At 36.8% G+C, this 12055-nt stretch overlaps 1 protein-coding gene across 1 annotated transcript in view; it reads left to right on the top strand.

Moving 5' to 3' along the window:
- LOC123241403 (aldehyde oxidase 3-like) overlaps positions 1–12055 on the top strand; it is a 119115-nt gene that overhangs the window by 102613 nt on the left and 4447 nt on the right. Inside the window, exons 33-34 of the mRNA XM_044669060.1 lie at positions 3249–3437; positions 7493–7660. Of these exons, the coding sequence (XP_044524995.1) occupies positions 3249–3437; positions 7493–7660 (357 nt within the window). The remainder of the gene's footprint in view (positions 1–3248; positions 3438–7492; positions 7661–12055) is intronic.

The raw sequence follows: 12055 nt of genomic DNA, 5'->3' as shown, positions 1-12055 counted from the left end.
AGAAACCCAAGATAAAGTACTTTCCTTAGTGAGCTTGAATTAGTAGACACAGTAGAACTTATCTATTGATTTGAAAAATAAGACCTCAATCAGAAATATTTTTTCCCAAAATTTTTTCCTTCTAATCTTGATTACATTGGTTTTGTTTGTACAAAAGCTCTTTAATTTAATATAATCAAAATTATTTATTTTATAATTTATAATGTTCTCTATCTCTTATTCAGTCCTAACTTCTCTCCTGATCCAAAGATCTTTTGGGTAAACTGCTCTATGTTATGCTATTTTACTTATGGACTTACTTTTTGTATCTATTTTGACCTTATCTTGGTATGGGGTGTGAGATACTGGTCTATACCTAGTTTCTGCCCTACTGTTTTCCAATTTTCCCAGCAGCTGTTAAATAGTGAGTTCTTATCCTCAAAGCTGGGATCTTTGGGTTTATCAAACACTAGTTTGCTAAAGTCATTTACCCCCCTCCTATATTGTGTATATGACCTATTCCATTGTTCTACCATTCTAATTTTTAGCCAGTACTAGACAGTTTTGATGATTATTTCTTTATAAAACAGTTTGAGATCTGATACTACTAGGCCATCTTCCTTCGCCCTTTTTTTTTCATCACTTCCCTTTGTGTTTTTGACCTTTTGTTTTGCCAAATGAATTTTTTTTCAGCTCTATAAATCAATTATTTTGGTTCTTTGATTTTTTTTTAGTTATGTGTAAATGGAATTAGCTCATCCTCATTAATTGGTAGACTCTAGCCATCAGAAATAATGTCACCCTACCCAACTAAGTGGGGAAGGGAAGATCAGTTACCCACACGTGACAATAAGTAATAAATCAAGAACAAGGGACTGCCCTTTGGGCAGTCCAAAACAGTGTTGAGGCTGCCATTTGTCCACTTGAAATTCAAGGTGGATGCAGGAAGTGAAGAAAGATGCTATATGATAGTAACTTTCTGTGGAGGCAGTTGGCACTTTGAACTTGGTGTAGAAGGATTTCTACTGAGACCTCAGATGGCTTCCCTCTGAATTGTCACGTGGGTAAGTTAGGCTGACTTCCTTTCTCCTCCCTTGGCGTTTCTGGAGGCTTTACCCTCAAGGAGGCCTCTCTTTCCTCTCTAACTGTAAAAAGCCTTGTGGCTAGAAGCCTTGTTTAATTAACTTCTGTGCTCCTTTGCCGGGGCCTCTAAATTCTTACCTGGCCTGAACCTCTGGTCCAGGACAGAGTTCCTCTCTCTCAATTTCCCTACCTTCAACCTTCCTAATTGTAAATAAATTTCCATAAAAGTCATCCTGACTTGGGTCTATTTTAATTTGGAATCGAGTTAATCGGATTCCTGGCAACCATACCTTAAATATCTAGTTTCCCCTCTTACAGTTGCATGCGTACCCCTGAGTACTCTGCTAACAGTCTAGCAGATACATATCCTTTAAAGGTAACACAAAAATTTCACCATCATAATGAACTTTAATCTGTTTATTGAATATTTCCTCCATACCATCTAAGACTTTCATATTAGTATCCTAGTAACCTACCTAAATTTGATCTTAAATTATACTTTTAAGTTGACAAAATTGGATACTAGGGAAGAAGAAGAGGAAAATTGAGCGGCCAATCTGCCATATAGACTTTGTCTCATCCTACTTACAGTTGATGGTGGAACAGAGCAGTCCATATCCATAATACAATAATAGTTAATCCTACATTTCACTGTATCCCTAAGAAAAAAGAGAATGATGCAGAGAGAGGGAAAAAAGAATTGAAAAGGAGAACTATTAGGACAGGTAGGTGGTGAATGTAGTAGGTAGAGTGCTCAACCTGGATTCAGGAAGACTCATGTTCCTGAGTTAAAATCTGGCCTCAGATACATCCTAGCAGTATCACTCTGGGCAACTCAATTAACCCTATTTGCCTCAGTTTTCTTATCTATAAAATGAGCTGAAAAAGGAAATGAGAAACCACCCTAAGGTCTTTAACAAGAAAGCTACACTGGGGAATTTGAACATGACTGAAAAGACTGAAATAGATCAATAGCAGTAATGTAGGAAAAAGAATTGAATGATAAAACCAGAGCACTATGCTATATTCTTTGATAATTCAGGGTATCTTGGACATCTTTCAACTTTTTTTGGAAATAGTAAATTTTTAAGTAGAAACATTAAATTCAGAGGAATATTATTGTATTTGATCCTCTGTAGTATTACAAGAGCAGGTATGGTTCAGTAAATGGCCACTGGGATGAATGGTCTGGGATGAAATCAAGGCTTTTTTACTTACTCTAATGTCTCAGACAAGTTATTACACATAAGATATTTTAAGGTTTTCAAACCACTTCATATATATTATTTCATTTGTCCTTTTCAAACAACTCTGTGAGGTAGGTACTCTGGGTATTATATTCATGCTTTGCAGTTGAGGAAACTGAGGCCCAGAGGAATTAACTGATTTGTTCACAGTCATACAACTAGTAAATATCAGATTTGAGCCTATGAACTTTGATGGCTCCAAGACCATAACTATTTCCTTTGCATTGCGTTGTTATGATGTTCTGAATCAGGTTCTTCAACTACAAAATGTTTATCTCAAGGTGTTGTGAGAATAAGGCAAGCTAATTTAAGTAAAAATGCCTGATAAATATAAGGTATTATTAAACTGTATAAAATATTCACCAATACCCTATTCTAATATCTTATCATGTCATGGAGGCAACTAGGTTGTTGAGGAGGGGTTAAGCCAGGAAGGATTTGAGTTTGGACTCATCACTATTTTGGCTGCAACAAGATGATTTTTTTTTGTGTGTGTGTGTGTGACTATAGAGAATAATCCAAAGTTTCATCCTTAACTACTCAACCTATGATTTTGAAATATAAAATATGCTTACCAGTCACATTCCAGTGCTATACCACAGCCTGGAGACTACTCTGGCTTCTCCAAGAATAAGCTATAGTAGCACAAATTCTGACTGGTCTTTGCAAGATGAAAGATTTTATGGATAGGCTTACTGATGGAGCACATCTCTATTACCTGTAGAACAGATTCTCTAAATTAAAAAAGCCACATCATTTGTCTGGCCATGGAATCATTGATAATTTTGGTCATAGCACCTCAAAATATTGCTAAGCAGCTAAAGCATAGAAGTAGGGTTATATCTTTAAGGAAGAAGGACCTATGTGGACAAAAATTATACATTTATGAAGTGTGTAAGTGTTATATTATGAAGGAAGACCCACTTTTCTTTGTTTCAGATTGAAGGTGCATTTACCCAAGGGGTTGGACTTTATACTATGGAAGAACTGAAATACTCTCCTGGGGGAGTCCTGTACACACGAGGCCCAGATGAATATAAAATTCCTTCAGTCACTGATATCTCAGAGGAACTTAATGTTTCCTTATTAACATCCACCAAAAACCCAATAGCTATCTACTCATCTAAGGTAAGCATCTATGACTTTAATTTATGTGGCTGTATAAATGACTGTTTAATGAATGAAGCTACACATGAGAGAGTCTAAAGTGAACCCAATGATAGTGACTAGACCTATGATTTCCCTGGTATGGGTACTCTGAGGAAGCTCCCTCATGTAGTTGCAATGTATAGTTTAAAAAAAAAACCAACACAATCCTTTTCTTTTGTCTCATCAATTCTATGATGGAAGAGTAGCAAGGAATAAGCAACTGGGATTAAGTGACTTGTCTAGGGTCAGACAGCTAGGAATCGTCCGAGGTCAGATTTAAACCTAGGTTTCAAGTCCAGGCCAGGTCCTCTATCCATTGTGCTAGAGGGGGCTGCTCCCCTCCTTTTCCCCACTGGGCCTGAGGACATTTCTTGCCTGATCCTCCCCTCTACCCAGACTACTCAATGCAAGTGCTTCCTCTCTCCCTTATCTATGGTAAGGTGTGTGTGTGTGGGCTCACATGCCGTGTGAGAGTGCAGTTTGGGCACTATAGTCCAGTGATAGAAAGTCTCTAAAAGATTTTCTATCACTGGACTATACCATGCTACCAATGTTAAAAGACCCTAAAAGAAAGCCTCTTAACATGTTCTGTGGAGGCTTTCTGGGAGAGTGCACACAGAAAATGAGAAGTACAAATGATCTCAATCTTTAGATCACAGATTCTTTAAACTATTGAATATGTGGAGGAAAAAGTGCATTAGAATGATTGTCAGGCTATGTAGGAATGGTTCACAACTTAATACCCTGATGCTGGACCTGGAAATTTTCTGTCAGTTAATTAAATATTTGGCATCTGGTATATACATCATTTGATCATCTTTGATATGTATTATCTGCCTATTGAAGATAATTCAAAAAGCAACTCCCTGGGAAAGACATACTGTGTCCTTTTAACATGTAGAAATTTGGCCAGAGAGTGGTCTAATAATGAAAAATATGATTGATTCTTAGGTGAGATCCAAGGCCTATTATTAATTTTATTTTCAGTTTTCGATGCCTTCTAAAAGGAACATACAATATTTTTTATTTACTCTCTGTATCATTGATTGCTTAAAACATGATGATTTGCACATCTTAGGCCTTCCTGGCAATTCGTTTATGTTTTGGGGGAGAATTGTGTTCTCTATGTGGTATATCTCCCCCCTTTTATTTTACCAGTAGAGCAAAACCAGAGACCAAGGGAAACATATATTTGGTTTTAAGTCAAACTGTCTATGCAACAATGTACATTTTAATATTTTAAATAAAGACTAGGCAAGCCCAAAGGTCAGTTTGACATTTGTAGTTATGACCTTTGAAGGTGATGTAACTATTACCTCTGTAAATTCATGGAATCCTGGAAATATGTTCATCCTATTTAGGGGTAGAATTAATTTGCCTGCATCTGATACTAAAAAGAAAGGCCATATTCTGCTTTTTCTTCCAAAGCTTAAAGAGTACTCTGATGTACAAGCTGGATACCAAGTTTATGGGAAATTAGAGAAAAGGATTCTATTTTTTCATATAGTGACTATAAGCAAAGTCCTTCTTATTACTTCCATAGCATTTCCATGACAATGATACCACATACCATAATTTGTGAGACACAATGAAAGCAATACTTAGGGGAAAATTTATAACTCTAAAAACTTTAAAATTGAAATAACAGATCAATGAATTGGGCATTCAGCTAAAAAAGTTAGAAGAAGAACAAATTAAAAAAATTCTAAATACCAAAATAGAAATCCTGAAAAATCAAAGAGTTAATAACATTGAAAGTAAAAAAAAAATTCCATTGAACTAATAAATTTAGGATCTGTTTTTAAAAGAGGAAACTCCAATAAGATAGATAAACACTTGTTAATTTGATTTAAAAAAAGAAAGAAAACTAAATTATGAGCATCAAAAATGAAAATTGAATTCAAAACAATATGAAACTAATTATTAAAAGCTATTTTGCCTACCCATATGCCAGTAATAATCTAAATGAAATAAATGAATATTTGCAAAAATATAAGTTGCCCAAATTAATAGAAGAAGTAGAATATTTAAATTGTTCTACCTTAGAAAATGAAACTGAACAACTATGAAAAAATGTTCATGATATAAAATGCTATCCACCCACAAATAGATAATTAGTAGATTCAGAATGCAGATTGAGATATATGTTTTCTTTTATTCTTCTTGCTTTTGGGGCCATATGGGAACATGAGTAATGTAGAAATATGTTTTGAAAGACTTCAGGTGTATAATAAGTACTGTATTTCTTATTTTTTTCAATGAGTGGGAAAGAAATTAGAGGGAGGCAGAGAATTTGGAAGTAAAAAGAAAAATAAAATTAAAAAAGAAATCTAGGAGAAGTCTCTAGTTTGTTCCTCTGTGCAGTATTTATGGGAGGATGTAAATTCAATCACATAATATTATCTTTTTATCTTAGTTCCACTGAAGTATTGAAGACAAGTATAGAGCATAACTGCACTACACCCTCAGGATGTCTTTAGGACCATACAGAAATTAAAATATTAAAGTAGAAAGATTACCATAATCAAGATAATCTCTTCCTGAAGGGATTAACAGATATAATTTTAGGTGATACATTATTTCTTTGACTCCCTATCTTGATAAGGTAAAGCTCACAGGGAATAAAACATAGGGACTGGTATTTTCTGATGGGTAGGCAGGTGCTAAGAACCATGGAAAAGGGTTCAGGAATGGTAGGAAGATACAGAGGGGGATCTTGAGCAGTAAGACTCAAGGACACCTTGAATAGGGAGGGTTTGATGAAAAGGATTAGAAAGAACAAAAGAGAAACTTTGCAAGCTTTTCAGCTTCATCCTTCTTGCTCCTGATTCCATCTCAATTTAAATACTTCTTCATATTTGAAATAAAATTCCTTTTTGCAGGACTCCTTGAGAATTGACAATCCAAAAGGATGTCATTATATTAAGAATGAATCTGTCCTAAAAAGACTTATCAGGAACAGCTAGGCATCTCAGTAGATTGGGAGTCAGGCCTAGAAAAGGGGAGGTCCTGGTTTCAAATCTAACTTCAGTCACTTCCCAATTGTGTCGCTTTGGGAGGTCACCTAAACCCCATTGCTGAGCCCTTCCTGCTCTTCTGCCTTGGAACATACACATTATTGATCTAAGACAGAAGGGAAGTTTTTTTTTTTTTTTTAAGTCTACAAAAGTAGGATGGACAAAAAGTTCTGTGTACCATTAATTTAGAGGAATATATGAGTGACTAGATTGGCTAATAGTAGATAATTGTGAAATGTAATGGGATTAAGCAAAATATCAATCACATTATTTTCTTGAGTTAGAAATTGAGGCAGAATATATTCCATATGGGTCAAGGTCAGAGGGAAAGATTCAATGAATATAAAAATATTAATAGTAGCACTTTATTAATAGTAGCACTTTTTGTAGAAGAAAGGAACTAGAAGAAATATTGATTGGTGAATGGCTAAATAAATTTTTTGTATGACAGTAATGTTATATTATTGATCTATAAGAAATAAGAGAAACTTGATAAGAGTTATATAAACTGAAGCAGAATGATCTAAACAGAACTAGGAAAACAATTTGTGTAATTAACAAACATATAAAAGACAACAACAACAAAAGATTTCAGATTAATACAATGGCCAATCTTGACTTAAGAAGACTGACAGTAAAGTATGCTGCCCACTTCTCATCAGAAAGATGGTGGACTGTGTCCATAATGAGGCATTTATTTATTTAATAATAATACATTTATTTGCAAACATAGCCAACGTGTTGGTTTATTTTGTTTAAATGTACTTCTTTGTTATAGGGGACAGTTCAATTGGCAGAGAAGAAATCTACTGGAAAATGACAGTGAGATTATAAAAGAGCATCAATAAAATGGATTTTAAAATACTTTTAAGTCCATGTGGGTTGCCTATATCATCCTGAAAGGACTATTAAAGAAGGGACTACCTATACTTACATATTGATTATCCTATTGTCTATGTATTGTTTGTTCTGGGTGTGGACATGAGAAACTCCCTTAAGAACTTTGTTTTCTCTTAGGGTCTAGGTGAGTCAGGAATGTTTCTTGGATCATCTGTATTCTTTGCTATAGCTGATGCTGTGACTGCAGCACGTAAGGAGAGGGGACTGACCCAGGCTTTTATGATGAGCAGTCCTGCAACCCCTGAGCTGATTCGAATGATCTGTCTGGATAAATTTACTGACCTGGTATGAAGTTCTCTCTCTCTCTCTTTTTTTTTTTCTGTCTATAGATTCTCCACAACTTCTTTCTCTTGTTACCAAAGCCCTCTCTGTGACATCTCAGCTTGAGAAAGGAAGGCAGAAAGAATTAAATGTTAAATAGGCATGTCCCTTTACTAGTGGTTGTGAGGATGGAAGAAAAAAGAAAATAAAACCATTAAACACTGACTTGGTCATGCTTTGAAAACATATGCTCTAAAAAGAAAAAGGTTTTTCTAGACTCAATTTGTCCATCAAGAAAGACACAGTGGTAAATTGCAAGAGCACCAATCTTGGAGCCAAGAGATCTACATTTGAATCTTGGTTTTGATACATTAGCTATATGACCCTGAGCAAGTCACTTTGTCTCTGAAGCTAGTGAATGTGCTCCTCTTTTGAACTGAATGATAATGCTTGCATTACCTAATTCAGATAGTAGTTGTTAGAAAATTGTAAACCTTATAGTGCTATATAAGAGTGAACCCAATGTGATCCAAAATGAATCCAGAAAGCCAAAACTCCCTCCAGAAAGCCTTTCAAATACAATCCACTATTATCTTTCCTTATCTGATTTATAGCCATCATAATCTGGGTCATATGTTTTGGCAGTCAGTCAGGCATTTATTTAGCACTTGCTTTGTGCTAGGTCCTAAGTAAGGTAAAGGATTACAAAGGTAAAAATGAAACAGTCACTGTCCTCAAAAATTTGTTTTTGTATATGTAAGCATATACAAAATAAAGAAGAGAAAACTGGGATGGGGTGAAGTTTATAGCTGGGGTTTATGAGGAAAGGCTTCATATAGCAGTGATTCCCAAAGTGGGTACCACCTCCCCCTGGTGGGTGCTACAGCGATCCAGGGGAGCGGTGATGGCCACAGGTGTATTTGGGGGCCGTGAATAACTGTAAGGGGGTGATGAGAGTATGTGACAGGGGGCACTAAGTAATATTTTTTCTTGAAAGGGGGCAGTAGGCCAAAAAAGTTTGGGAACCACTGATATAGAGGATGATGAATAAGCAGTTGAGGTTTAGAGGAGGTAGTATGGGGGACAGCTAGTATAAAAGTTCTGGGAGGGGAGCTCAAGTATTATGTGTGAGAGACTGCAAGAAGGGCAGTTTGACTGGACCCTGAGTATGAGTAGGAAAGTCATGTATAATAAAACTATTATAGTAACAGGACTAGTTTCTAAAGTGCTGTAAAAAAAAATCTTACAGTTGATTTTAGAGGCAACAGTGGGGTCTTTGATGTTTATTGAATAGAAGAGTGATATGGTCAGATTTACATTTTAGGAAAATCACCTTAATTCTATGAAAGAAGGATTAAAAAAGGGGTAAGACTTGGTTCAGGGAAATGAATTAGTAGGCTGCTATAATAGTCCAAGTCAGAAGTAATACTGGGGTGGTGGCCCTCTGAATACAGAGAAGATAACAAATGCAAAGATAGAAATCACAAGTTTTGGCAACTGCTTGATTATATGGGTTGGGGGAGAATGAAGGGTTGAGGACAATATCAAGGTTGTGAACCAAGACTAATAGTAGGTCTCTCAAGAGAACCAGTTGAGTTCAGAAGAGAGATGGATTTGAGGGGAAGCATGATGAGTTCATATTTGGGTATGATAAGTTTAAAATGTTTACAGGAAATCCAGTTTGAAATGTCCAGAAGGCAACTGGAACTCAAGAAAGACTGGTAGTGATTTCTGTAGAGATGATAATTAAACTGATGGAAGCTAATAAAGCCACCTACAGAGTAAGAAGTGCAGATAGAAGGGGAAAATACCTAGGACAGAACATTGTGGCACATTCAGAGTTAAGAGGAGTGATATAGATGCTAAATGGATAAAGGCCACAAAGAAGTTATCAAATAAGTGGAAGAACTACTCTTTTTTGACATTTATTAGTTTATTGCTTAGTAACTAATTGGTGAATGCAGCCTAAATCAAGGATGCTTCCAAGCCTTAGTCACCTTCAATGCTGGCTGGATCTGGCCCAGAGAATTAGGCTGTTGAATGTCTTCTTGGGTGCTCACTGAAGTTTTGATATTAAGATTTGAACTTTAATTAAGAAAACAAAAAGTTTCTGAATCTGGGAGAAGGAAGGGAAGCCTTTTCTGTCTTCTCCATAGATTGCATTATTTTGGCAAACAGTTATCCTGGTCAGCCTTTCAATGTCTTCATTCTTGAAATATAATTGTTCAAGTAACATGGCTATAGACTGTGTATATATGACATTTTTCTGAGAATGCTTTTGCATCAGGATCATCTGGGACAACATTGATGTAATACAGTGATATAATACAATAGCATTTAAGGTCCATTCTGTGGGCTTGTGTGGGATCCACATTGTTGAGAGGGGTTCAAGCTGCATCAAAGAATTCCATAGTGCCCCCTCAGAACTCTGAGAGGGGGCAGTTAAAGGCAGTTGAAGTTCTGGTAAAAAAGCCAGGTCACCCTGCTTGCTAGGGTCCTGGTTCCTGCCTCTTTGTTCTTGGCTCTGAGCAGAGGGGATCCTGAGGCTTGGCTCTCGGCTCTGGTCACTTACTCTGTGTAGCTGCTGGAGCCTTTCAGTCTCTGACAGCCAAAGCTATTTTACTTTGTTAGACCTTCAAGAAATACCACAATCTAACTTAATTTAGCTATCTAGGTTTAGAAAGAAGAATATTTAGAGCCTTAGATTGGAGATCAGCCATTCAAGATACATTTCTCCCTTTGGGGGGAGGGGCTGCTTATTTGACTTAGCTGTTTTAGGTAGTTTCTCCTTACCTATCAATTCTAAGCCATTTCTCCCCTTCCCATTCCCAGATATCATTAAACCCTTATCATCTAGGAACTGTCTGGATACAGATAATTTGGGGTGATACTCACGTCTTCGATAAGCCAAGTTCCTCTTACTAGTGGCTCTGAAGTTGATCCTAACCTCGGAGCCAGTGAGCTGCTTCTAAGACATCAAACCTCACCTATTCTATCCTGTGGGGAAATAATACAGAGAAAGATATCATCATAAGGAGTTTAGACTTTCCCCACTTACCATCTTGGCCCAGAAGTTACCAAGCTAGATTATCCACCATTACGAAGCTGTTAACTGACTTCCAACTGCTTAGAGGGAGACAATAAGTTAGTTAACTGCTTATCGTGAGTCTCTGCTGCCCACAGTCACCTTTCCTTCAGCATTACAAGAATGCAAGGAAGGAAAGGAATTTTCCTGTATTCTGTTTGACCTGAAACAGCTCTAGGATTTGGGGTGTCAAAGGGACACCCAGGGTCCCATGCCAAGGTGAGACTTGAAGGCTTTCTAGTTAGTGCAGCCTGGTAATCTTTCTCTGTCTCTGTGTCTCTGTTTCTGTCTCTGTCTGTCTGTCTCTCTCTACCTCCCTCACCCCTCTCTTTCTTTCCCTCTCTAACTTTTACTAATAAATAATTATAAACTAATATATAGCCTCCAGAGAATTTTAATCTTTACACTAGTAAAAATTTGAACTCATGGGGGCAGCTGGGTAGCTCAGTGGAATGAGAGTCAGGCCTAGAGACAGGAGGTCCTAGGTTCAAACTCGGCCTCAGCCACTTCCCAGCTGTGTGACCCTGGGCAAGTCACTTGACCCCCATTGCTCACCCTTACCAATCTTCCACCTATGAGACAATACACCAAAGTACAAGGGTTTAAAAAAAAACAAACTTAAAAAAAAAAATTTGAACTCACTTATTCCCAAGCTCAGACTCAACACTCTATTCCTTGTGCCACCTAAATGCCTCATATCATGAGATCTTGGACTGGTCTTTGAAACTTATTTATCACACTCATGAAATGGAAATACTATTTACCTTAGAGACTGTGTAAGAATTAAGTAAGGTAGTATTCATGAAAGTGATTTTTAAACTTTAAAATGTGATCATCATTATCAGTATGCAAAGAAAAGAAAGGGAAGGATAAGATGATAAAACCTTTTACATCCAGAGATTTAGTTAAACCTCAAAATAGAAGGCTGTGATGAGTGGATAATGAGTTGCACTGAAGAAAGTGTCCCTAATTGACATCAACCTTCCTCTGGTTTCTGGGATCCAGAAATGCTGCCAAGGGTATGAGCACCAATGTGTGGGTGTGGGCCCACACCCAAAGAACAGACAGTTGTTTTCACTATGCTAATTCTATTCCTCAGGCATTTTCTAGATTGCCACCTCTCTACTAAGTGAATTAAGCCATAGCTTCTGAAAGAGCTTTTGAAATGCTCTCCTGCCCTAAATCTGACATGGACCATTTTCCCAAGCTCTGAATTTCCCAGTCATTGCCTAAGGCATTGTGGTAAATGTCAAAACTCTAGGAGGAATGCTATTAGGTGTGAGATGATCTGATTAGTGAGCTATTACTGTTTTCAGCTTCTGAGACAATGTAAA

This window comes from Gracilinanus agilis, chromosome 3, assembly GCF_016433145.1.
Source record: "Gracilinanus agilis isolate LMUSP501 chromosome 3, AgileGrace, whole genome shotgun sequence".
NCBI classification, from domain to species: Eukaryota; Metazoa; Chordata; class Mammalia; order Didelphimorphia; family Didelphidae; genus Gracilinanus; species Gracilinanus agilis.
This window is presented reverse-complemented; position numbering and strand designations above follow the sequence as displayed.